Genomic DNA, 27,919 nt, shown 5'->3' with positions numbered 1-27,919 from the left:
CAGTCTAGGTGACGAGATGTAAATGACGTTGTTTAGTCCACCTATAAACTTAAAGGCTACATTCAAACTGTATTTGGCTGTACATCTAATATTTACCACCCATTGACCTTCGACTCCCTGAAGGCGATATGTAAACATCAAATGCCAAATTACTATTACAATAACTAATCCTGTTGCTTTTATTTAAGTGTTGATTTTGTAAGTCTGCATCCGCTCTGTATTGTACTCTTCCTAGAAAAGCAGGACAATTCGAAACCAACATTCAGCTAAAGCAAAGAATGTGAAACTCGACAAAAAAAATCCAACACACGTCATTTCCAGGAACTTCCCTGAACCCTAAAGCATCGTACACACACACATGTAAAAGTAGACACATATATGCACACATGAGGAGAGGAAACATGCAGGAGCATGCAAACACAGATCAGTACGTTCAAAGAAATGTGAATATGAGTATTCCAGAACAGACCAGGTTTTTTTTGTATAATGTATAAAACGTTATATGACATAATAACGAAATGTTACTGCGTAATGAATATGTTTGCAAACAGTGACATAGAAACACAAACAACCTATACTGGTTCATAATATATATATATATATATATATATATATATAACATATTTATAAAATATATTTATATAAATTATTAATAAATAAAATATAAACCAAATCAATTGTAGGGTTATGTATGTCAACAAGTTTGTCCAAAATATAAAAAGTTAGTTTTTGATAATTATATATTATTTGAATTATTTTTGATCTCCAATATTTTATTGTTGTTCTGCTCAAGGTTACATCACACAGTGCTTACACAATGTTTTGCAGACATAATAATATAATACCTCCATGGAACTGAATAGCAAAGTTACTATTAATTATTACAAAGCTCAACTCTTCAATTCGCCATGTTTCCACTATCAATACAATGTCTTTATTGTATCCACATCAAAACAATAGACAAAGATATAATACACACCTTTAATATATGTCCTTCAATAAAAAAAATTGTATAGATATATTTTATATCATAAATTAAAATTTTGCTGTAAAATATGGATTAACGCTTAATACTTTTTTTTCCGAAAAACTGACTTGGAATAAATTAAATGTTTATGAAATTAATATCAAGTATAATAATATAGAGGTAATATCAATACAATAGTCAGAGCCGATGGCTTAGTGGACAGTGTGCATATGACGCTTTTGTATTTCAGCCCGAGTTCAAATCCCGGCTCTTGGTCATTTCCCAAAACCACCCCCATTCTCTCTCCCACTACACTTCCTGTCATATCTTCACTGTACTCACAAATTAAAGGCAAAAAAACTCAATAAAATAAAAATAATTAATGAGTAAATGGAAATACGTAGAAATAGCATATCTATTTTCAAGTAATAAATCAAGCAAACTATTTCACATTCAAAGCCATTTTATAAAAAAATACAATATAGCTTTTTCAAACAACATTGTTTTTGTGTGTCCTTAGAGAACATTGATTAATGGGTCTCAGACACATTACATCCATCATGGCCACATAAGTTAATCAGTCCAATTCTGCTTGACACCAAAGAATATTATATTCATATATGGTTGTGGCCTTACGTGGAGCCCATGGATTCATTTTGGACCAGAAGGTATGGAACGGGACTTCCACAGAAATTGATCGTGGTGGACAACATGATAACCAGACTAGACCAGCGGAGGGTGATTCATCGGAACAATGAGTCAATCATGTACTACAATAAAAGGAAAATTCCTGCTTGAGTTTCTCACTGTGAACATCAACACACCAGAGGTAAGCACTCGCTTTTTACAGACGCTTATATGTGCACAGACATAATATCATTGTTACTTGATTTTTTATTACAATGCACTTTTTTACTGTACTGTAGGTATTCAGTTTTGTTTCATTTCAGCATAAGTTTGGAGAAAAAGTTTGGATTTTCCAAACATGACAATACAAATGGACTGATTTCAAAACAAAGTATTAATTTCGCCTTCAATATGACTTGTTCTTTTGCAGAAGATGCACTCGTCGCTGATCTTTTGCTCAATCTTAATGGCAGCCCTGGTGGCCCTCACTGTGAGCCGACCCACAGCAACGCTGGACATGATCCGGATCATGGGTCGAACCACCATCAACAGAATTAAAAAAATTAAAGATGAGGTAAATGTTCTTGATTTCTACAAAAGTAACTCTATAAGCAATGACATTATGAATGCATTTTCAACAATACATCACAGTTATGAATCGTAGCGTAGAATTGTGCTACTGATATAATGTTGCATTAAATATTGCTATTTTGGGGTAAGATACAGTATTGGGTGGAAAGTACAGGTGAGGAAATTTACAATCATCTGTAATTTATTTGCAACAACAGCAACAATATGGACTGTTTATAAAACAATTATTGAATAAAATATTACATTTAATATTAACATTTATAAGGGAAACTAACCAGATGCAGAAAAGCTTAAAATTATTCTGTATCTCAGTTTCAATGTGGCATCACTTGATACTGTAACTGTGCAACTGTAACTGCATGTCTCCACAGCACTTCCGGATGTCTCCTGAAATTTACTTTCCTGGTCCTGACATTGACACGCCCATTGACTGTCTCACTTCTGTCATTATTCACCTGAGATACCTGCAACTAAGGCTCCAAGGGCCCCCAGCCCAGCATTTGCGTCAGGTTCAAGTGGACCTGGAAACTCTCCTTAGCACATTAGAGGGACTAGCCATATCACACGGATGTCCCCTTCCCAACCAAGAGACCCTGGTGCATAAAGCTGAAACGGCTTTCCCGTTCACCTTCAACTACCTGTACCTCATGGAGCTCCAAAGGTTCCTGGATAAACTCTGCCTGAACATGGAGAAACTAAAACAATGCAAAGACACAGATGTGGCCGAGACACTTGCGTTCTGAAATGCGTAAGCCATGTGTAACTACTTCTATGCATCACGAAACTATGCAAATTAGTCCTCAAAATTATTTTTTTAATTTATTAGAATTGATTAGTTCTTTAAAAAGGGAGTGCAGTTCTTTTTCTCATTTAAAATATGGGATAAATGAAAAAGATTTGGTTTTGTTCAAAGTAGCCCATGTAAAAAAAAAACTATTTCAGATTCCTTAAGCTTGCAAGTTAAATGAAATTAGCTTTATGAGTCAATTGAACTTAAAACATCGGGATGTAAAGTACAACTAGATTTTTTATGTTCAGTATCATTTAAGTTGAATTGACTCATGAAGCTAATTTCATTTAACTTAAAAATGTAATGAAGCTTTTTAATTTAAGTTTTAATCTGCTTTTTATACTCCTAAGAATGCAATGTGATGTCAAAGACACTCTACATGTATTGTTATTGTTTTCAAGACTTTATTTGGTTTGATAGCAAAAATGTTTAGTAGAAACAACTTGACCTTAAACGAACTCATTAGCTGGTAATGTGAGGTAATGTGATGTTAATTTGTTGTGATGCTACTCACCTGTCAATTAGGCTTTGTCCTATGGACCGAGTTTATAAAAGGCGCATTCAAAGCGGCAATGTTAAGAAGAAAGTCTTGTAAGACCTGAGAATCGCAAAAGAAATTGAGTGTGAAGTTGTTAGCTAAACTATTTCATAAGAAACTCAATTTACTTGTTGTCAGATGTACTAACATTGAGTTTAAAATTGAACTACCTTCTTAAAGACTTAACGTACGTTTAATTGTAAACGTCGACACCGGCTCTCAAGCTAACGTTAATCGTGTAACGTTTACACGTTAACAGCATCCCTTATCACATTAACATAGTTGACATGACGCTTATGTTTTATGGCTGCTACCATATAACGGTGCTATTTAAATATTTCGTGATATACATATCTGTGTTTTTCTCAAGAGTGTATTTTTGTTGCGGCTACCCCATTACGTGGCCTTTGTACTATGCATACTTTTAAAAGTCCAAAAAGCACATAATAGTAAAAAATGGGGGAAATCCAATACAATTTGTTTCTTAATTTAAATTGTTGCCTTTCTCAACAAAGCCTGCTTTTTAAAGAGGCAATTTTCAGGCACACGAAACAACTATCAATAAGCCAAATTATGAAAATGTGGAGCTTGTTCAGTCCAGATATGGAATTCCGATTCAAACTCCATTTGTTTGTTTGTTTATTCATTAAGATAATCAAGGAACTTGAAAGATAAATGTTTTTTTTTTTTAAATGTTAGTGGGAAATACAATATCTTATTTATAAATAGATGTGAACACAATAAAACTTGAAATTATGAAACAAATCTCTATTTTAACCTATAAGGCAACTATTTTCCCACGAAGAGTATTTACAAAAGGGATGTGTTGGACTATTGTTTAGTTTTATATGTTTGTAGTTGATGTTGGGATATGTTGTCACAAAATGGGTCAATCGGTTTGCAATAAGCTGGGAAGCCTTTTGTACCCAGATATGTGCTTGGTGGTTGTTGGGGAGGTCAACTGTTTCAGTGGTATTTTGGTATTTACAATGACATTTGCCACAAATTTGTTAAAAATGAGGATTTCTCTTTCTATTGCATGTTTAATTCTGTGCCACCTGAGGGCAGCAAAAGCTCATTTGCTGCAAGTTTTTGTAAGCCGCTTCCTTTTGAGCTGATGTAATGTATCTCAACAGCCAGCTTGAAAAATGTCCTCGTTTTAAATCCATGTTAGATGAATAACATGATCTTTGTTTTTCTCTGACCAAAAACGCTGCCATTGTTGTTTTTAAATGTTTTGGCATTGTTGTTTGGATTTTATGTCTCAGTTTAGTGTCTCTCTAAATTACAGAAAATAAGTAGGCCTAATGTACTGCTGGAGATAAACATCTCATCCAGAACTAAATAAAGTTAGGGTGGCAAAATGGGTTGATATGTTGTCGCTTTGTGTCCAGTTGTCCCCTCCCTCTCTATTGTGTCTCTGTAGGCAGAGTTGTGGCCATTGAGACAGGGTTGACATTCCTCTATACAAGGTTAAAAGATTTCAACAGTTTTCTTATCTGTTCCTCCTCTGTAGCACTGTACTGTTTTACTGTTTTGGTGTAATGTCACTGTGTGTGTGTGTGTGTGTGTTTTGCCCCTTAATTGGGTAGACACAGGGGTTGATGCATTAAACATGTGCACATTGATCTAGCATGATCTGCCTGCCAGCAACCAGTGTTTATTTGAACCAAATATATAATACACCGTTTCTCAATATGTTCATAATGTTACACCATGCTTAATAAACACGTATAGGTGAATTACTAAATGAAAACAGAACGACTATTGCTGACAGGTTTACTGTTTAAAGCACAGATAGCTAAACTTCAGTTGAACAAGCATCTTAACCACTTTTTAAACAAAACATACTTTCTGATAAGGAAGTCATTGTTACTAGTTTATCTGCACCAATTGTATAAGGCCTTTTGATCTGATTAGTGATGACAATCAGTGCATATTTATTTATATTTATATAGACCGTATTTTTTAGAGACCTTTTTTTAACATCTTCTAAAAATATGAAGAGATGACACACAGTTATTAAAGTGCTGCCATTAACTTAAACTGTAAACTGTCCTCTTCCATGTGCTTTTGTCTGTGAGGAAATCTCCATTTTATCACAATTTAATGTTCACCACAGTCTGGAGTTGTTTCAGTTCACATGATTGCTTACAGAAACGTGTGCATTACATCATATCTGGTTGTACGTGTCACCTGTTCAAAGCCCCATCCATTCCTTAGCAAGACAGCCTTGGAAGAAAAATGGCAAATTAACGACAACTTGTGTTTTTTTGCTTGTTAAAACAGACCGTTAGAGTTCATTGTTCCCTGGAGACAGAGGTACTTATCTATATCACAGGCAGCCTTTGTGCTCTCATCCGGATGCTGGGGGTGGGTGAGCATAGAGGGCTGTGGTGTCAGGAGGGGAAACCCTGCCCACCTTACACTAGTCAGTCAGTGTGCAAAACAATATGAAGTCCGAGAATAATGGATGCTCATGAACTTCATCGTACATAGTTGGATACTGTATTTAAAAAAACCTCTTATACGTTTATATTTATGCAGGTGTAATGTGTGTATGTCATACAGATAGCATAAGTGTGTTTTTGCCCAACAGAGATGTAGTTTCTCATTAAATGAGGAGTTTAATGTGATCACTTTCGATTTTCAGTGGTTGTTCGTACATTTACAACAGAAAAGAATGATTTTTTTTCTGTATCTGCAGAACTGTGAGCTTAATGACCAAACAATTTTCATTTGTGCTGGAGGGTTATGAATTGATCTTATGTCTCATTTTAGGGTGGATTTTATTCGGGACGGCTCCAGAAGTGGTTTTAAGCGGCAATAAATAGTGGACTTGTGTCTTGCTTCTGGCCAGATAATAATAATGCAATTTATTTTATTATAAAACCTCATATGGGAAAGAAGAGGTTTCATAGTTATGTTATAATAAATGCACTTTAGCAAAAAACAAGATTTTTCTCAATAGGTTATCAAATAATGTCATTTTAAATCATGGTCTACATTGTAACTTGCCATAACTAGCCTGCAAATGTAAAACGGAACTCAAATATAGTCAAATATATTCATAACCAACAGTCGACTTCAAATATTGTCTTAACCCTCATAGTAAACTGTAAAATATACATAAACCTGTAGTCCTCATATACACGTAACCAAAAACTCACTTAAAATGCTTCAAAAGCTTTGAAATACATAAATTTAATAAAAAAACACAAATAAATCATTGTCTGATAATGAACACCTACGAAACTACTATGCACACCCATGCCCTCCAGAAGCTCCCACGCATTACACTCAAGAGTTCCCTGTAACACACGCTGTCCTCGAAAATGGAGCCTTGTGTGATTGCTCTCGTGAGAGATACCGATCTACTGTAGAGCAAAAGTGAAATGGTAAAAATAGTTGTGCGTGAATGTGTGTATAAGACCGGCATTGAGACTTACTGGCTCCGTCCATTCGGACAAAGCTGGGCTTTTCATCAGGAAATGATTTCCTTGGGATGGGACAAATCTGATTGTTTCTAAATGTGGAGAATTCCTGGGGATCAGAGAATCCCAGAATGCCCTCTGTCCCAGAAACATATTGAGAATAGATTATTATTGTAAAGAACACTGGGATCCGAGATAAGCGAGTCTATTGACAAAAGTGTGGCAAAATTCAACTCGAACGTATTACGTATTGTTCGGGCGTACTGTAGCTATACTTGGTAGATCCTTCAAAGAGTTTCCTGGAAGTCTGCTACCTTTCTCCAAAAGTGAGATATTTTGATAAATTTAGGAACACAAACAGATCTGGGGCCCTGTAGACTACAATCACATTTTCCTACTATGACAGTCAGACAGTCATGACAACAATGTTGTCTAAGAATTGAAAATTGCTAACATTCTTCCAAATATATTTCTCCGTGTTCATCAGATCACATAATGTTCATAATTTATACATGTATGAAATGACATGAGGGTGAGCAAATTATGACAGAAATTTCATTTTTGGGTGAACCTTAAGGCAGCTGGTAAATAACAAACATGAGTCTAGATTTTAGGATTTCCGATTTTTTTTGTTTATTGCTTTTTACTAATAAAATGTATGAATTTGGAATAAGGCATTTGTAGGTTGACTACCATGACGTGTCAACCAAAATAGCCTCAAGATGTGGAACCCTGTTTGATCTATCAATCTATCATGGGAAAAACAAAACCTTTCACCTCACCTTTAAATTAACTTTAAAAAAAAGCTCATATGTAAATAAAATGAGCGAAATGGTAAAAGAGATATGCTGTGGTTTCCATCTCTTCATGCGCATGCATATGTCTTCCCTGTTTGTATGTTTTCATTCACTTGAGATTCTTAATTCCCTGATGTTTGTTGCCTGGTGTACAGTGCTTGCTCTCTGCTCTCTAACAATCTGCTCAGCGAGGTGTGAGCAGATCCAGTGCATCCGAATCCTACACTGGACTACTGATGCAGCGAGTGCGGGGAGGAGAGAGAGAGAGAGCAAGGGAGAGAGCGAGTGCAGCAGAAAACAATTTCTCTCCCACACGCGCAGGGAGAAAGATCGCTCACTCTCTCTCCTGCAGTGGAGTGCTGCTGGTGCCTCTGGATTCTCTATTTCCTCTCCTCCTCTGGAGGAACGGTGAGTTTCTCCTGCTCTCGTTCATCTCAATGCTTAACATGTTTGTTTGAGGCTACAGCCTCGCTGCAGGTGATTCAGGAAGGGTGGCTGAATCTCTTCTCTTTGCTTCCATATGAAGAATAACAACCTTGAAATATTTGTGCGGGTACGTGTTGTGCTAGTGACATGTCATGTAAACATCTGCAATTTCTCTTGAACGCTGCTCAGCTACACGGAATAATATCACAGACCTCTTCTCACACACATATGTGCGGTGTGGGTAAAGCTCTCATTTCAGATATATTCTGCTCTTCTGGTTACCATGGCAAAGGCAGTCGACGTAGCCGCCTGCGCTGGGAACGGTGCGTTTGAGATAATCAGATGATCCGGATGCTTGGAGAGAAAAGCTCACGAAAACATTCGTATGACAGGTCATTTATCATGCATTTAAAGTGTAATTGACTCCATTGAGGTGCGTTGTTCTGGTTGTGTGTGATTTTTGAATTCTGGAAAACAGGGATGTTGAAATGTTTAAAATAACGTGCATTTAAAAACATGTGGTTGATGGGCAGTTACGGTTATGATATAGGTGAACAGGTTGGTCAGACCACACTGATGGCATCTTCATTTAGATTCTGAGAATCATTTGATTGGTATGCACATCATATGTTGTAGTTTGTGAGACTGTAAACTCTACATGTGATGTTGTAGAGTGACATTGCAGCCGGGAAACATCTAGAATAGACTGTTTGTTTCTGGATACAGGCAATTCTATGCAAATGTCAACCTTGAGATGAAAAAAATCAGGGTTTTACCATAGGTTTTTCAGCTTTCTGATAGGTCAGATGTCAGTATTTGGTGGTTTAAATGCCCATGTGAAGTCTCAAAGTTTTTGTTTTTAATGCATATAGTTTTCCATGGTCACATCTATAATGGTCCATATTTCTCATAAATCTGCATACGGATATTAAAATGTAGGAACTATTATAGGTTTTATAAAGTGCCACTCCTTCATTTGTTGGGTATTACTGCTTCTGGTTTGCACATTTCATTCGCAGAAAACCTACAAAGTATGTTGTCTTTCAAAAACGTCACATAACACATGCATTTTTAAGTCTTTTAGAATAGAAACTTGTGTATAGACTGATATTTTTCTGATGTCTGGATCTCCGGGGATTAGTCAAATATAAACAAATGATTCAATATATTGGTAATAAATGCATTTTCCAAAATCTATATTTTAATGCTTGAATTGCCCATACAGTAAAATACAAGAACATTCAATGGTCTTTGGATATGTGTGCAGGAAGGAACTCAATTGAAAGGAATCGATCCTGGCATAGGACCGCATGGGGTAATATAAAGCCCTGTTAAATAACAAAACCATTGGGACACAGAAAGCCGATGGTGTGGAAAATGATTGTGTACATATAGTTAACAGTACTCAGTCCGGTGTTTTACAGTCTGGGGGAATGGGTGGGGAAAACACTGTATAAAATACAGGGCCATTCAATGATCTGTCAAACTGATCGATTGAAGTGATTTAGTGGAGGTTGCCTCAAACTGGACGCTGGACTCTTGATTTCAGATGTGTAGACGATTGCTATCAACAAACACGTTTAAATTCTGTCTATTTCTAGCAGAATTCCTAAACTCGTCATTTTGAGCCAAATAGAATCCATATTCTGACCATAGCACCAGTTGATTGGGTTAATCTTGGGTTAAGGTTGGACTAAAGGCTTAAGACTGGGTTTAAAGGAAGACCCCCATTTAGGGGTGTGTCTTTTTATGGCTGCAGGTCATAAACATCCCCTCCCCCACGGCGTCTGTAAGAGAGAAAGCAGAAAGCCGCCGTGAATAAATCAGTCAGTTTCTTCAAGGGGTGATCCAATGATTCCCACAGCAGTCATGCACGTCTGGAGGCCTGTTAAAATAATTGATACCATGACGAGTCAATCCATCACCACTTAAGAAGGTCCTCGTTTCTAGAAATGCTGTCAAGAGCACATGTATTGAGAGAAGAACATTTTCACCCCGTCTATGATCTTACGGCCTTCTCTTAGCTCCCTGAAGGTTTTCAATCAGGTTCTCTACCACTTCTTAAATATAATGGAATTACCTTTTATTGGCCCTCAGTGTTAAATTATTATTTTGAATCAAGAATTCAATTGAACCTTGTTGACAAATAGCGTCTGCAACTGAAAAGGTTCAGCGTATTCTGAATTTATTTGCCGCAGGGAACAGCGTGGAAAAACAACGCTAAGTGTTCATAATAAAATCCATAAAATGATATACAGTTGTATATAATTTGGATTGCAAAATTAACACGGTTATAAAAAAATTGAATGGGAGCACTTCCAATATGTTATATTTACAGACTTTATATTTACTTTTTGGGTGAACTATCCTTTTAAATAGGAATCTATTGCATAATCATGCAAGCGGTGTCATTGCTTGTGTCGAAATCTATGTTTTGCACAGTGAATTATTGGTTGCTAAGAGCATTTTGGATATCGAGCAATTCTGATGCTATGCTAGGTTGCTTAAAAGAGAAAAGGACTAAACGTGTACTTCGGATGACAATCTGTATTTATACAGTTATGGTCTGTAAGGTGATTGTAAGAAAAAAGGGAATTGTGGGTAACAGGCACGGTAGACAGAAGGACGACTTTCACAATATCAAAGGGAGGGAGGGATTCGGCAAAGAATAAATGTGTGATGTTAAATCATAAGTAGCTCTCGAATGCTCTCTTTTTTTCCCTTTTTTCTGCTTGAGTGATTACATCCTGTACTGGCAAGACCTTTCTTTGCCAGACACAGTGGAACTACATAACAATGAGAGAGAGAGAGAGAGAGAGAGAGAGATAAATGGATAGAGAACGAAAAAAGGAGGGGGTATAGTAGTAAAGCTCAAAGCTATACAGTCATTAAGGTTTCCTGTTTGGCACAGCCTCTGACACATACACATACACCGTATTTGTTATACTGTGTATCAAGCTCCGGTGGGGTCTGACTTACACAGGCATTTAGCACAGACCAAACTGTTCTTCACACATAAGGTGAGAATGGTTTTTATATATCTGACCGGCAGTGATGGCGTTTTTAATAAGGAGGTTGCGGGACATGGGACGCTTATAGGGCAAAACAGGTGGTGCGAAGTGTAGTCTGGTCAATAATGACGGTAATGTCTGTGACTCAGCCAGGCAGTTGAGATCCAGCAGCGGCTTCTGAGAAGAAATAATACATTTGAAAGCCAGACCTGAGGAGACATCTGTAGAGTCATGCTTGTGAGCAAGTCTCATGACGATGTCATATTCACCTGTAGCTTCGCCTACTTCCGCCTTGAGACTGCTTGGAATCTAATGTAGTCCGGATTTGAGGGATGTTAACATGTGCATTACAATTTAAAACGATATACAGCTTTATGACAAAATGTAGTACTTGGTGGAGTTTTCAACGTTGTGGCATTTTTTTAAGCTTAGAGTGTAAGATTTTTACACAAGTGGCACCAAATTAAATGGCAAAAAAATGGCGAAATGGTTTGCTAATATGTGAATAATCAATTGCAAATGTCATTCTGTATCCATAGGTCACAGATGATGTTAAGCATTTTCTCACCAATACAAAACTGAGATCCATCAATCTTTTTTAAAGCCCATTAGCCAAGAGCTTGTTGGTTTAATCTAGTGAGCAAACCACATTAAGCTGTGAGCAGGAGTTGCGTCTTCAAAATCAAAAGAGAGGGGTCATTTCTGAGATTCAGATGGCGTTGAGACACAACAAGGTAAAAAAACACGACGTGAACAAAATCTAAATGGTAATGCCTTTGTTTACTGACTAACTGATATTTTCCCAGTGGATGAGTGGTGAGTTTATTTCAGTTTTAAGAACAAATCAATTGTGTGTGGGGGAGAGAAAGAAAGACAGAAACAGCGAGAGAGTGATGTGGGGGTGGAGAAGAGAAAAGTGTCTGAGGCTCAGTACAAGCAGGTCTCCCTCGGAGAGAAATACCAGCAAATTCGACTCCTCTCACTGGGGTTACAGAGCATAAGCTTTATCCTCCAAAATTAGCCCACAGCTCCACAAAGAACCCGGGCCTCTATATGTTCTGCACCGCCCCCATATATGCATACACACCCAAAATAAGATCTCCGATTAGTATTCTTAAGATCGCTGCCTCTATAATTGCTCTGTCAAAGGAGAGCTGAGGCCACCCCTTTGAAAACAGAAAGCGGGGAGGTTGGTATGTGGCTACAACACTCACTAACTTACAGCATGTAAAGTTCTCACAAAGACACGCAAGGTTTCAAAAACATTACATTGTGGTGTCTAGAGTAGTTGATAAGATTCTTTGACTTCTCACAAACTATGCAAGAAGATTTTGGTGCTTTCCATTGTTCTGGGAGATCTCAGTTTGGTTAGCTTGACCAACAAGATCTCACGAGTGATCTATCTTTTCTATGTTTTTAGGGCCTAAGAATCTGCTAGATTGTCCACGTCAAGTCAGACACCATGTGAGCACCGGTCCTTGTCAACATCAGTGAGGCAGAATGCCGCTTCTGCGTGGGACCCTTGCAGTTGTTGCCCTCCTGTGTCTCTCTGGCACTGCAAATGGATTTTTCAGCGGGATTTGGCCGAAACCAACCCCCCAGGGACAAGCAAAAGGATGGAACATACCCTTCGTTGGAAAATTCCCATCACTTGGTTTGGGATCATGGAGCTTTTTCGGTAGGCAAACGGGTTTATTAGAGGGGTCTACCAGCCCCAGATATCCGGTAACCACAACCACCACTGAAAGAGTTCAAAGCAACATTGTTCAGTTCAGCACCCCGCTGACCTTAAAATCAGCACAACTGGCGACAAATGAACCACTCAGGAACACACAGGGACTAAAAAGACCTACATCTATTTCTAACTATGATCTTGATCTCTGGCCCCCCAACAATGCCCCGAGCACAGAGAAGACACCACAAACATCATCTCTGCTGATAACTCAACCCCAAACATCAACTGCTCAGATGAGCACATCGAGATTTACTGCAGACACAAGGAACATTTACAGTCACCAAACCATAACTACAGAAACTCCACCAACAACAGCAGAACACAAATTACTGACAACTTCATTTCAGACAACACCTTTAATAACATCAGCAAACCCAAAGCCAGAGCTATCTACTGAACCTCTGACCACCACCAGCCCTGAACAAAACATACTGGGGACAAAACTAATTACCAGAGAGCCAAACTGGACACAATTTAAGCCCACTGACAAAGCTCTAGATGGATTTAAATTGGCAGAACAAACCACGGGCCCAAGAGAAGAGGAGAAATTCCAAAGCATTGGACCAGAATTGTCTTCCACCCTGCCAACAGGAGGTAAGTCGGCTCCATCATATCTGTTCACACTCGAAATAATCAAATATACAATTTGAGCACTCATCCCCTGCCCTTGATATATTATCTTTTATCTTTTTTTATTATTTATACAGGGATAGTTCACACAAAAATGAAAATTCTTCAGATTCAACTATTTTATATATATTTTAAAGAATGTTGGGACCGGTGGCAAAAACTGCTTAGACTAGTCTTACAAGTTAGTCATCTCATTTGTTTCTTTTTGTTTCTAATTGAAATCTGAAAAGACAGATTAGTCCTAACCAACTGCTAGTCGGTGAGACTCGTTGTTAAGGCGCAGTCTTAACTTTGTGGATATGTGGTAACCAACATTGGCCCCTATTGATTTTCAGACAATTCTCAAAATATCTTCTTTTGTGCCCCACAAAAGAAAGAGTCATAAACAGGTTTTGAACAACACGTGGGTGAATAAATGATGACACCGTTTTTATTTTTGGGTGAACTATCCCTTAAAGAAGATTATCCCTTTAAATAAGAAATTCTGCACTTATTGATTACCAATCGAGGCGTATCACTGTAAGGCTGATGAATTGATTATTGATGTTGTTGATGTTGATGAGTCACTAAAACATGCAAAGTGTTGCCCATATATAATGAAAAGATTGAGTATTGTCCTATTAAGAACATGCTGTCATGACAGTGGAACCATCTTATGCATCTTATAAAGCTTTTTCCCATTTAACATACACTGATAATAGTTGTAAAAGCATACTTGGCAAAATATGTACTGTGCACAATACGCAATTTTCAGCATCACGTAGATGACCTACAAAATCTGGTAAATACGCAGAACACACTGAGGAAAATTGTATCTCGCAATGCAATGCTAGAGATTACTATATGCAGTTTGCTCATCCAAATGACTTCTAGACCTGCCGACATGTAAAGAAAATATAAATATAGCTAGAACGTCCAAAATCTATCTAGATACTTCTGTAAATAACGTTACATGGACCTACCTGTGGTCTTCTGTAATGTAGTCAAGCTGTGTTAACCAGTGTTGACATGGCTCTGTTTGGTATCTACAGCCAGGGGAGGAGTAAGGCAGGTGTGTGTGTAAAGTAAGCATGGGATTTGTACCAAAGAAGCATCTAACTGGGCGGCAATTGATCAGTATTCCAAAGGCAGTGTCGGCCGATCCTCTGGGACGATGTTTTTCCGCACCGCCTGTTCATGGATGCTGAGCATGCTGTTCTCAACATTTAGTCTCCTTCTTTTCTGAATTCCCTCTATCATTCTATTTCTCTCTTTCAGTAACAGCCCTTTCGTGATGTTTACTGGATTTTTCTTTTTTTCAACCCATACGTCTCCTTTAGGCCTGCAGTCCTGCATCCTCTACTGGCTTCTAGAGATGCATTTTTTGTGTCCTGTTCTTTTCCTCTCTGTCTGAACTTAGTTGAGGGAGTGTGGCTGAGCCAGGAAACCGAAAATATGGTGTTTTGAAAGAGAAGTGTGTTACAACAAAGCCATATGCACGAATTAAAATTTCCATCAATTTCAAATATCTTGACAGACTTGATGCTGCGGTAAATAAGTCTAAACAGTCTAACTCAATGTGATACTATAAAATTAAAAAAATTCAGCAATGACAGATATCACACAAGGATATGCCATCCATCTGGGTGGCTACAGAAACATGGCTCTTTCTATACAGGAAACATTGCAGTCTCTTAGTGTGTGCTCGTGAAACAGCAAATTATTGACTAATGTTTGGGTCACCTTGTCTTCTGGAGGTGCAAGCAGCCACAAATTGCTTATCCCCCACCCCTAAAAACACACTGGAGCAGAGAGCAAGGTCAATTACAACACTGGATCTGAGAGGAGGAGGGGATATAATGGATGAGGAGAACATTGGGGATCGAAAAAATGAGTGTTGAAATAGTGACAGACTGGAAGGGAAAAGAGGTTGTTTAGCGCTGTGACTGGGAGAAATGAAACCTACTCGTAAAAACACAGAATTTTGACACTCTCTGATGGTTTATAAAGGAATAGTTAAAGGTACAGTTTGTAACAATTTTGCAGTTAAATATCCAAAAACCACTATACTTACAATTTCTCAAATGTTTCCAACTACTTGTAAATCACACGAAAATCGGCATTCTAAACGGTGACACGGGGCTGTGCAGTCATCTGTCAATGGCGTCTTATCCGCGTTACCCTTTGTAACCGGCCGCCTTTGCTGACGTAGAAACCCCATGAAAGTGTCGTGACCAAATGTAGATGTAGTGTCTAGCGTCTAGAAAGCCACTAGCTTGTTTCGAGCAGTCACTTTTTTACGGACAACAATCATAAGCAAAATTGATAAAACTTCATTAATTTACTTTATCCGCTAAAAGGATTTCTCGTTCCCATCTAATTGATGGCCATCAAGGGTATGTCCCAAAGTTGAAGACAACATATCCCATCATTCCACACTTCTTCACAGCGTCATCAAGCTACACCATTGTTGTTGTTTTGATTGTGCACCCTCTAGCGGCGTTTTTTACAAACTGTAGCTTTAAACCAATATTTAAACCAATTTTTTTTGTGGAACACAATAGGAGATTTTTTAGGAATCACGTTTGCCATAGTCATATTTGTTTATTGTGTTTCTTAAAACAGTTGTTCACTTTCGAAATGAAAATTCTGTCATCATTTACTCCCTTTTGTGTCATTTCGAACCTGTGTGACTTCTTTAGTAGAACACAAAAGAAGATATTTTGAAGAAAGTTGTTAACAGCCACCCGTCCACTTGGATTTGGTTACAAGAGAAGTTAATGTGGGTCTGTACTGTTCTGTTACCATCATTTTCCCAAATATTTGTTTTGTGTGTTCTGCAGAAGAAAGAAAGTTATACAGGTTTGAAATGACAAGAGGGCGTGTAAATGATGACATCATTTTGAAGCAATTAATAACATCATAACAATAAAATATACATTAGCAAATAAATCACACGGACTAGTATTCTTAATGTGTTTTTATACTTCATTCAAATGGTCACTATGAAAAAAATGCTGCAGACATTCTTGTAATATTTTCCATGGAAAGAATGACATCATACGGTTGAAGTAATATTAGAGTAAGTAAATAATGACCGAATTTCCTTTTTGGCTGAAATAAGCGTAGCCGGCACATATACACATGCATAACCACCATCAAATCATTTCATAAATGCCTATTAGTTACACATATTTGAAAGTGCGGATAATTGGTCGGTTAAATGGCAGGGCAACCATGTGAAAGCAGTCTGCCCTGAATTCATTTGTCACGCTGAATATGTATTTGACACGCTTCTACTTTGGTAAAAAAATCAACATTTCATTATATCATTGCGCACACTCCTTCTGACTTACTGTTTATGTCAGGGGGGGATCAGATCAAGACCAAAATGGTTTGCAAGGTTACGGCTTCGTCAGATGATGTAATTGTCAGGAAAAAAGCACCTCAGTTTTGGGTAAACTGAGGAGGACACAGTAGCCTACACATTTGTCATTTAATATAAGGTTAATATTAATGTTCCGCTTATTTAGGAGCGTCTAGACTTAACTCATTATTGGCTTTCTTTCTAAATTTAGATCCTCTTTTAATAAAATCGAGATTTGACTTTTTATCCAGAATCTATTGGAATATATTTATAATCTCTCAAACAACCCTCCCCCTACACACATTTATTTTTCTTTAATCTGAGGAAATTTATTATTTTAATACCAAGTTAATGATATTTTCTATTCCCACTCCTTACCCCACACAAACCTCTCTGCAATATTAAATATTTGTAATAAGTCTTTTTCCTCATGGGGACCATTGGCTAGTCAAATAGGTGATTTTGCATTATACAACCCATGTGGGGTCATTTGTTCCCCGCAACCTGTGCCCCCAAACAGCCGTACACACACTTACTCAGACACTCGGCTCCTGTGAGAAACATTCAGTGATGGATCTCACACAGCGCATGGGTCAAAATTACAAATTGAATTCAAATCAATTCAATTCAAGTTTATTTATATAGCGCTTTTCACAATGTGCATTGTTCCAAAGCAGCTTTACAGGAGCAAACAGGAAATACAGAAAAGGTAAAACACAGCACAGTGCATGGTGTTTATAGAACAAATTCTGATCTAATTCCATCTTTATTAATAGAGAGAGGAATGAAATGCGGGTGTGAGCACGAGAGAGAGAGAGAGAGGAGGGGGTGTAGCGCAGTAAAAGGTCGACGGAGGCGAACGAGAAAGAAAGATGGTGAAATCTTACTGAAAGAGAACATCCCTCATCATCTAATAAAGGCTAGTGGTTTAGGTGGCTCTGACAGAGAGTGATGGAGGACGTTTGACGCCTCATTTGAAGCCGGCTGGTGGAAGATAATCTGAACTCCATTTATAAATTAGACAGAATCTCTAAATCAGCCATGTGGAGACAGAAGTGAATCAGTCAATCTTATGGAAATGCAGCATTCGACCCAATATATTCGTGTACAGCATCTACAATATCCTTCCTTGCTGGTTGATCCAGCATGTGTGGGGTCACGTGATCTGGTTTAAGCATGTTGAAATATGGAAGCAAGTGGTGGCTTCATGGTAAGCTTGTTTGAGACCCCGCCAGGAGGGGATGAGTAGAGCTGTCACACAATCACACATGCTCTTCTTGTAGACTCCCTGCTTGGTTCAGTGCAGATCTTATTATTCATGTGAATGAGAGCTAACGTAGATACTAACAGCATTCGAAAGAAGATCTGCAATGATCATTCACAGTAGATTGTGAGGTGCAGAAAAATCTCCATACTTCCTTTTTAAATACATTGATGCTATATATCCATACACGTATGCTTCCATACACTTAATAAAGAGTATACTACACGAGGCATTCTTTTTAGACTTAGAACAAGTTATTTCTATGAGATCTTTGGGAATCATTATACGCTGATGTTAAACACTCTGCCCTCATTGCGTCAGGCCTCTTGAGTCTCTGTAAGGTGTGTACTTCACAGGCACCGGCAACCTAGTATATTGTATGTTTGAAGCTTTTCTAAACTAATCCAAAACAGATTAGGTTTCTGGTGCATAGAATTTCTGAAATCATTGTAATTCGCTTGGGTTCGCATCGCAGGGGTCCGCTTGACATAACTGGGTTAAGAAATATTCCTACGTCAACTTTTCAGTTGCAAAAACTCTACAATCTACGTTTAGAGAGGCTGCGTCCCAGTTCACCTACTATACTAACAATGTTATGGAGAAGTCTACACTGTACATTTTAGTGCGTAGAAAAACTGTATGCACGCACTGGGAAGTACTAAATGGAAATGGAAGTGGGACTTTGCTGCCTAGACGACACTGTGACCCTTAATCAGGGGTGTCCAAAGTCAGTCCTGGTGGGCCTGTGTCCTCTAAAGTTTAGCTTCGACCCTAATCAAACACACCTGAACAGCTAATCAAGGTCTCACAAAGCAGACTAGAAACTTCTAAACAGGTGTGTTAAACCAAGTTGCAGCTAAACTCTGCAGGACTGTGGCCCTCCAGGACCGACATTGGACACCCCTGCCCTTAAGCGTCACCAACATCAAAATACAGCTCTTACATTTAAGTATTTATTCATTTATTATTTGGTGTGTAATGTTTACTGTATACTTACACTTATTCATTTAGCGAAGCATCTTTTAATTAATTTTATTAATGCAGTGCAGCGTCACTAAACTCCGGCTTCTCGTGGATAATATGAGCCGTTAAGTGTTCAAATTTTCACCGGAAACAGTACCGAGTACTTTGAGAATACTCATTTCAGCACACTATGATTTGGGACATACTAATTATTTTAGCAAATACTATTTAGGATGGATATTGTGCGAATTTGGGGAAGCTATACATTTTCTTTCTGATCTGTTTTCCCATCAGGCCTTGCACGGGAGGAAGGAGATTCGGGAATGCGGAAGAGTGCTGATCTGGCAACCCAGGAGCCACTTGAGCAGACAACATCATCTAGCACAACAACCCGCAGGAACACAGGTAATTAAGTGTCTGTACACCTATGATATTTGTTTTGAATCATAACATGACAGGATATGAACCAGTTTTTGTTATCAATATAATGAAAGGATGACTGACCTGAGTATATAGCACCACAGCAGCCCAACTTGTAAAGGTTGAACAACACTTGGCATTCGTTTTTATTCTACTATACGATGCCCTTAAAGTATGTGCTATTTTTGTTGTGGAGAAGTCTATTCATTTCAGTGTGTGGAAAAACTGTATGCATGCACTGGAGCGTACCAACAGGTAACAGAAGTGAGCATTGTTGCCTAGACGACACTTTGACCCTTAAACGTCAAGAATATCCAAATATACCACATACGAGATATTCGGAAGTAGTAAAAATACGAATTTGGACTTGGCACCCAAATAAATAAAAGCAATTAAAACTAAAGTGTGGAGTTTATTATGTGAAATACTTTTCCTCAACACTCCCTTCATCTAAGTGTTTTTCAACTGGGGGGGGCGAGGCTTACTATGGGACCTTTACAAACTTTCAAAGAGGCTCAAGATGACTTGAAATTATTTAAAATAAGACAAGCATTACAATACAACATTTTGATAACAAGCATTACAACACGACACTTTTGATAACACCTAGAATAACTAAATCCACCAAAGGGGGTAGAGCTTTCTCTAATACGTAGCACCTAAACTCTGGAATAGCCTTCATGATATTCGAGGGTCAGACAAGCTCTCCCAATTTTAATCTAGATTAAATCTAGAGACTCCATTTATTAGATATTATTTACTAGAATAATCTTGCTTGTTCTTTAAACACCATGCACTGTGCTGTGTTTTACCTTTTTGTGTTTTTCAGTTTTTCTTATTTTCTCATGCAAAGCTGCTTTGGAACAATGCACATTGTAAAAAGCGCTATATATATCGAATTGAACAACATATATATTCATAGTTAATGCCAAGCTCTATTGGGTAGAAATTGAAGAGTAACCTAACTAGATGGTCACTTCATTGGTCGAGATAATTTTGCTTTTTCGGTTTGGTCAGGATATTTTGATAGCACCTCAGAGCCTTAGTGTCCAAGGAACCAACCTACAAATGGCTCACTTTGTTATTTTAGCAGCTTTACATTAAATATAGATAGCGAACGGATTCTAACATACTTGTCTGTGTTTGTGTGTGTCCCATTTAGAGTGTTTGTGTGTGTGTGATATGGTCGACATCCAAATACCCATCTGCAACCTGTCTGTAATTGTTTCCAAGGGTGGGATGAACTTTTTCTCTCAGTATTAGCTCGTCCTACAAAACAAGCCATTCGTTTACCTGCCCAAGAGACTATAGTTACACATTTACATTGATGCATTTGGCATCAATAAAGTTAAATACTGTAGAAATTCAAAACACACATCACTAGAGCAGATTTATCAACACATGGGAGTTGTTAAAAATACCACCTTTCTTGTTGATCACGAGGTCACGGATACTTTTCAGAAGCACCTAACCCACATTCTCTCCGTCACGTTTAGTGGACTAACCTAAATTCCATTAATAGACATGGAGATCTAAGAACCAGGTTGCGAGAATATGTGAGTGTTTGTGGGTAAACAGCACGCAGAGCTTCGACCCACTGTACTGGCGTATCTCAAATTAAAGATGCAGAAGGATTTAGAATCTGAATGACCTGTGGAAAGGAGGAGGATCAGATGGTCTTCCTTTCTTCACACTGCCCTCTTGTCTAAAATCTGCCTACACAGGCTTCATCAATATGTATAGGCCCGTTCTAGCCTGCTGTCCATTCATTTATTATTAGAGAGGGCTGATGTGAAAGTGAGAATGTGGGGATGAAATCTAAAGGATATGATAGTTGAGCACGGTGGTCCTGTTTAGCACAGGATGCTGTTGTAGATCAGGAAATCTGATTCGAAATAGTTTGCTGACCATTGGGACAAAATTAGTACACGTAGTTTATCTAGAGTAGTATTTCATAGACAATAAAGCCATAAACCAGACGTTTGGTCAAAACTTCATCAGCGACTAAATTTCAAGAAGTTGAGTGGGCAACACGACTTTACAGACTTTGTGTGTCTTGAAGTACTAAACTTAATTCGAACCATAAATGAAGTCATAACACAATACTGTAAGTCTATGTAGACTCGCCCAGGGTGGCACCATCAACAATAGACCCTGCCTAACGTTAGAGAGGGATTTCCATTTACCCCATGTGGATCAGTCGAGACGTTTGCCTTTGGTCTGCTTCCTGTCCCCTCCCGCTGAACTTCCTGTCAAAACAATTGCAATGCACTACCATAAACCCCTATGGAAAGTGAAAGCCTGGGTGATATTACAAAACATGCCATGAACTCCTATGTTAAATACCATTGGTCTCTAGAGCCACTTGTGTCTGTTTTTTGAAAGTATGCACACAAAAATTCCAGGAATTGAGTGTCATTCAGTGTGGCAGTGTTGTGACAGGGATTGGGGTCATTGACATTTGATTGATTCCTGGACTGAAACTTTGGCTAATGTCCAGATATCGGTCAGATTTCCACACCCCTGCGGCTGGACGGCACAAGCGTACAGAAGGAAACGAAGAGGGAGGATGCATGAAGCAACTGCCACAATAAACCTCTTATCAGTTCCCGGCCTTAACGCCCACTTCCTACGTCTGCCCACCAGACACTTTTCATCAAAGTAGACAATTTAACAGTGTATGTAGAGAACGTTATTGACAGAATTGTAATTATTTTTTGTCAAGTCTTTAAATGATCTGTATACTATCTTTACATGTATGTGCAGTCAGAAAACATATGATTGGATTGGAAGTTTGGAAGTTTTTTTTAAGTTTTCTTTTTAAAGTGCAAACATCTTCTATGCAGAAAATATAATTTATAATACGAAAATGATAGTTCACCCAAAATGAAAACAATTTACTATCCTTCACATGTCCTTCCAAACTTACTTTCTGTCAAACACAAATAAATAAAGGAAATGTGAAATTTGGAGAATGTTGATGCCATTGTATTTTAATTACAATGAAAGTAAATAGTGACTGAGACTGCCAGGCAGCAACCTTCTTCCAAACATGTCTTTCGGTTTAAAAAGCCTATGATGGTGAAATGTCCCTTTAACTCCATCTAATTTGTCAAAATCAAGTAATTTATTAGTTTAGTATATTCATTTAATATGTTGGTGAAACATTCCTTTAAAACCATTTAATTTGTCAAAATGAAGCAATTTATTTTAACATATATTAATTTAATATTAGTGTATATAATAGGCTAATTGTAATATAAATATAAAAAAATGTATATAAATAAATACATTCAATATAAATAAATCGGTTTTATATACATTTAAATTGTAATTCTTTTTTTAATTAAACATGTAAAAAGTCAGAATTATAGATTTTTTATAGTATTTTGTTTCCACTTTTCAACACTGTTTTACAAAATGTCAATAAAGCATGATATGCTTCCCTTTTTATTTCCAAAACTCAAAATCTGTTCAGACAGTTTCATTGTAAACAAATCAGGCCAGTGTACTCAGACAAGCCAAAGTTTGAAGGAGTAAGAAATGTTTGAGGTGAACAGAAATACTTTACTATAACCTATATTTAATGTGACATAAAGTGGGTAAACAGCTGTCCCGATGTCAGCCTACAGGTCTAATGTGCTATATTGGTTTGTGTTGTGGTTAACTTGATTAAAGAGAAATGTGTAATGTGCAGTGTGCACGCCACCAATAATCAATGCTGCCTATTCACCGACACCATCAGAATAAACACAGCATCATTTTATTTCATATTCTAAACCAATGCTCACCATTGAGTGGGCACCATGAGTATATTTAGCCAAAGTGGTGGTCATCAGCCGGGCCTGTTAAAACCAGCGCAAAAACCAGACCCACCTTTGGGAGTGACCCATGTCTACACATAGTCTTGCTGGTTCTAAGGAGGAAGGTCGTAAATACAGTTTTTTTCAGAGCGTCCGTCAAATACAAACGTAGTAAAGACTGTCAGCTAACATCACTTTTTAACAAAGAGTGAATTGCATTTTGTGGCTTTTAACGATGCTGGTGGAGTAGCGATGTTTTCTTGTGGCATATCCCCTTTAAAGCTCCATGGTTTCCGTCTCAGGGGTACAATAAGCACACTGGCTCTTTTAGGATGGCTGATAGTAGCAGTTCAGATGAGTTATGGTTCTGATCTGCTACGAAAGGGTATAATTAGATGTGTCAGTCTCTGAAGAGCTGACGCACATCTCTACGCTCTTATGTACAGCTCAGATATGACAGTAGTAGCTAATGTTCTCCATCTTCGATGGATTTGCAAATCAATTTATGTTCAGGGAAATACTGGCAGATTTATTTTTTTTAAACATTAAATGTCTCTTTGTATTTTGCAGGGGCACGTTATAAACCACAGACACACATGTGTGGGTTTCAATAATGCGTGCGCTGTGCAATGATGTCATCTAAAGACTCTTTTCATGACCACTCCAAAATAAAATCTGTAGGGAGCATTTCTCAGACCTGGAAAATGACACAGGATGGCTGTCACATGGCACTTCACATGCCGTTCCAACCCAGTGCTAGGCAGCTGATGAATGTAACACTCTTCAAGCATCAGAGCCAAGCCACAAAATCCCAAATCTAAAACAGTAACCTCCTCCGACAACATTCTGCGAAACAGCCGATACGATCACAATTACATTTATATAGAAACAACAGATGTCATGTCTCCGACTCCGCCTTTTGTGGCAGCCCACCCTTCTGATCACTGCTGCTTAGAAAATCTTCCCTTACATTCATTTCCAATTGTTCTATTTTTATCAGTTACATTAAACATGATTAAATTGTTTAACACAATGCATTCCCAGATATGGGAATCACTAGTCTAAACCATGGCTAATCTATGTTTTCCACTGTAAAATGAGCCTCAAATATGCCCTCCAGTGGTGGTGTTTGTTACAGAAAACAAACCACAGGTTATCAAAGATGTAGATGCCAGTAATGAGTGCCTTGGATGTCTGAGACTAATTTGATCATTTTGAGAACAAGGCCACACACTCATTACTTTAAAGATTTAAAGAAACATATCTAAAAAGCATATCACCTCATTTTTAGCATTATTATTTTGTTTATTTATTTTGTTTACTTAAAGCATATCGGTTCATGTTTATTTTTTTATTTCCTTTTTTTAAGCATGCCAGCTAATGTTAAGTGTTTTTATTTTATTTACTTATTTATTTAAAGCACGTCAGCTAATGTTTAGTGTTTTCATTTAATTCACTTATTTTATTTTGTTTAAAGCATATCAGTTAATGTTTAGTATTTTATTTTATTTCATTTATTTATTTTATTTCTTTAAAGCATATCAGCTAATGCTAAGTATTTTGTATTTATTTTATATAAGGGCATATTAGCTAAGGTTTTGTTTTTTTGATTGGTTTTATTTACTTTATAAATGTTTTGAGGTTTATAAGGGCATATTCTGAGATTTGTGACTAACATTGCAATCCATCCCTTTTCTTTCAGAAATGCCCACCACGCCATCTGAGGACTGGCTGACAGATTTCTCCCAAGAATCTGCACTGCCAGACTGCAATGCAGAACGTTCCGGAATATGCAGTTCAAGTGACACATGGCCCACCACTCTACCGAGCAGAAATGACAGCACACTCTCACCCTCCACCAACAACTCTCAGAATCCCATCCTGCTTCCGATGCCACCTATGCTTGTGGCACTGCATTCTGACTGGAACAGTGCCCTGGCAACGTGGGGTTCAGCGTGGGAAGCGCACATTTACGGACTGGGCACTGTATTCTGTTTAGTCGCCTTGGCCTCCACCCTAAACCTCCTCTGTTTGCCCCTACAATATCCATCAGGCTGTGGCTACTTCGCTTTAGTCAGTCTCTCCCTAGTGGCTGCTGGCTGCTCTAGGGCATTCGCCCTGATCTATGACGCATACGGATACCAGGACCGCATGGCATCTACCGAAGCTTCACTGTTACTTTATGAAGCACCATATCCCTGCATGACTGCAGCATTTGGTCTGGTGTTCCTGCTCCTGTCAATGCGATCCCGCATGCAGCTGTCTTACTCAGCCTTTCAAAGACCCTGCATCCTGGCCTGCTTAGTGCTGCTGCACTTCGCTGCTGCATTTGGCCCTGTTGCACTGCTACACAATGACCAGCAGGGGGCGCTCTACCTATTTTTGTCCTTGATCTCCAGAGGCGCCTTCGTGGCTCTGGCGACTTTCCTATCAGTTGCATATTTTGTGTTTTATTGCTATGTCCGTGCCGACTCCAAGCATATTTATCATCTGAACAACACGTCGCCAACGCCAGCTGAGCGGTTTAACCGTTGCCCATTTGCAGAAAGCAGAGATTGGGACCGGGCAGCAGGCGCGGTGCTGCTATCCGCAGTCTTCTCTCTCGCTTGTGCAGGGTTGCAGCTCTACGCCATGCTGCACGCCCTTGGCCTTGCGGGAAGAGCTGAAGCCTTTCGACCGTGGCCATGGTGGACTTTTCAGTTCAGCTGTCGAGTGTGTGAAGCTGTGGTCTGCCTCACACTGGTGCTTGTAGTTGCTCAGCCAGTTTACTGTTCAGACCACCTTCCCCAGCCAGGCGGATGCTGGACAGGACTTCTTGCAGCAAAGTCCCCCATCTTTCCCGGGAGCTATCAGTGGACTCTATCCCAGCAGGAGAAGCTGGCCATCTGTGATCCAATCGCGCATGGAGAAACAGAGTGCCTACCCTTGTACACACTTGTGGATGAACGTCTGGGGAGCTTAAATGGCATTGATCTTTTATATCATAGTAACCGAGCTTTGGCCTATCGTGACCTTGACCTAGACTTGCCCAACAATCAGCCTAACACCGGCGCCCCCTCCGGAGGGTCCTCCTGCACCAGCGACTCCACGGCAGATCTGCGCCCTCCATCGCCAATAAATCTGCGCCGAAGCATCGATGAAGCACTGTTCAGCGAGTCTCTATTTCCTATGAGTCTTTTCAGTCCCCTGCGGCCCTTCGCCACTAGCGACCGTTCACTGGATGGTAGGGAGACCAACTCCACACTCAGAGACACTCTGACGCCAGATCCAGGCCTATACAGAACATCTTCCTGTGTGGAGGTCCTACCCCTGGGCCCTCTCCCTTCTCAAGCCCAACAAGGTGGTCCTTCGTTAGGCTTTCCTCCATCCCCATCTCCCTCCCTGTCATCCTCCACTTGCTGCTCATCGTCAGAACGCTGGTTAGGCAGCTCCAGTACCTCGTCCATCTACAGGCAGTCGCTGGCTGGTTCCTCTCTGGTTTTGTGCTCTAGTCCAGAGAGATATCGCCATGCTCCACCCTCTACTCTGAGTGGTAGTTCAAATTGCACTACCACTTTTCTCCATCAAGAGGGCGGTATACAGAGACCCTACAGAACATTAAACTCACAAGAGAGTCTGGACCAGCAGTCAGAGTTTGACCAGTCTGTCCAAGAAGAGTTTATCAGTGTGTGCAGACAGATTGATTCTCTCAGCATCTGCAGTGAGACTATTGACCTATAGGTAGACTACTTCCACACAAAGAATGATGGACGCACAGGCAAACTATGTCATTTGACAGGCACGGTGCCAAAACAGATTTGCTCTGTATTTAATGTAGACGGGCAAATGTTTTGTAGACTAGAACTGTGCCAAATGTTACGTTTTATACGAGTGTGGGTTGAATGTCTCGGAGGTAAGTCACCCAAAGAGATAGATAAAGTCTTTTTTTCTTGGAAAGGATTAAGTGCCACCGACTGTCAGAATCCGAGGCAGGTTTTGTACAAAACTTCTCAATACTTATTGGTAAACAAATTTGTAATCGTGAAGCATTTGATGTTTTGACATTTATATAATGCTAACAGTGACGTTTATATAGGCATTTGTACAAAATCCCTTTGTTGTCTATATGATTATTAATGTGAGAGTGAGAACTACTGATAACCATACTGTTAAACCTATTCTTACAATTATATATTATAACAATATCCTGCCAACGCAAGTTGAAAATCAACTTGTGCTTTTGGGTTTCCTGTGAGTTGAAAGAATATGCAATATAAATGTTGAATAGGCAAATCGATTTAATCAGTTTATTCAAAGGGAGAAAATCAAAAGGGCCGATGTAGTGCCATCTACTGGTAATGTAAAAAACGGACACCTAGCACTTCAAGAATGGAGCTTTAGCCTGCCATTACATTTATCTTAATGTATTATTAATAAGTACAATTAATAATTTATTTAAGTCTTGCACCACGTTTCAACTACTCAATACACTGTTAACAATCCATTTTAAAAATCAAGATAAAGAAGACTTTGTACATTTTGTAGCGTGCATGTTTTGAAAACATGAACTGTGAGAAACTGGAGATTTTAAATAAAAT

At 38.7% G+C, this 27,919-nt stretch overlaps 2 protein-coding genes across 2 annotated transcripts; both read left to right on the top strand.

Moving 5' to 3' along the window:
• Window positions 1-2,027: 2,027 nt before the first annotated feature.
• Window positions 2,028-2,928, top strand: lepb (leptin b). Its single transcript, XM_056749093.1, has 2 exons — window positions 2,028-2,168; window positions 2,557-2,928. Exons 1-2 carry the CDS (start codon window positions 2,028-2,030, stop codon window positions 2,926-2,928), a joined length of 513 nt encoding a protein of 170 aa, XP_056605071.1.
• A 5,101-nt stretch (window positions 2,929-8,029) lies between these two features.
• Window positions 8,030-27,873, top strand: prrt4b (proline rich transmembrane protein 4b). Its single transcript, XM_056747982.1, has 4 exons — window positions 8,030-8,152; window positions 12,602-13,510; window positions 19,414-19,524; window positions 25,045-27,873. The coding sequence occupies exons 2-4, from the start codon at window positions 12,682-12,684 to the stop codon at window positions 27,060-27,062; spliced, it is 2,958 nt and encodes a 985-aa protein (XP_056603960.1). The 5' UTR covers window positions 8,030-8,152; window positions 12,602-12,681; the 3' UTR covers window positions 27,063-27,873.
• Window positions 27,874-27,919: the final 46 nt, after the last annotated feature.

The sequence above is a fragment of the Triplophysa dalaica genome, chromosome 5 (assembly GCF_015846415.1).
Source record: "Triplophysa dalaica isolate WHDGS20190420 chromosome 5, ASM1584641v1, whole genome shotgun sequence".
NCBI lineage: Eukaryota > Metazoa > Chordata > Actinopteri > Cypriniformes > Nemacheilidae > Triplophysa > Triplophysa dalaica.
Note: the sequence above shows the minus strand (reverse complement) of the source record. Positions and strands in the feature narration are given on the sequence as shown.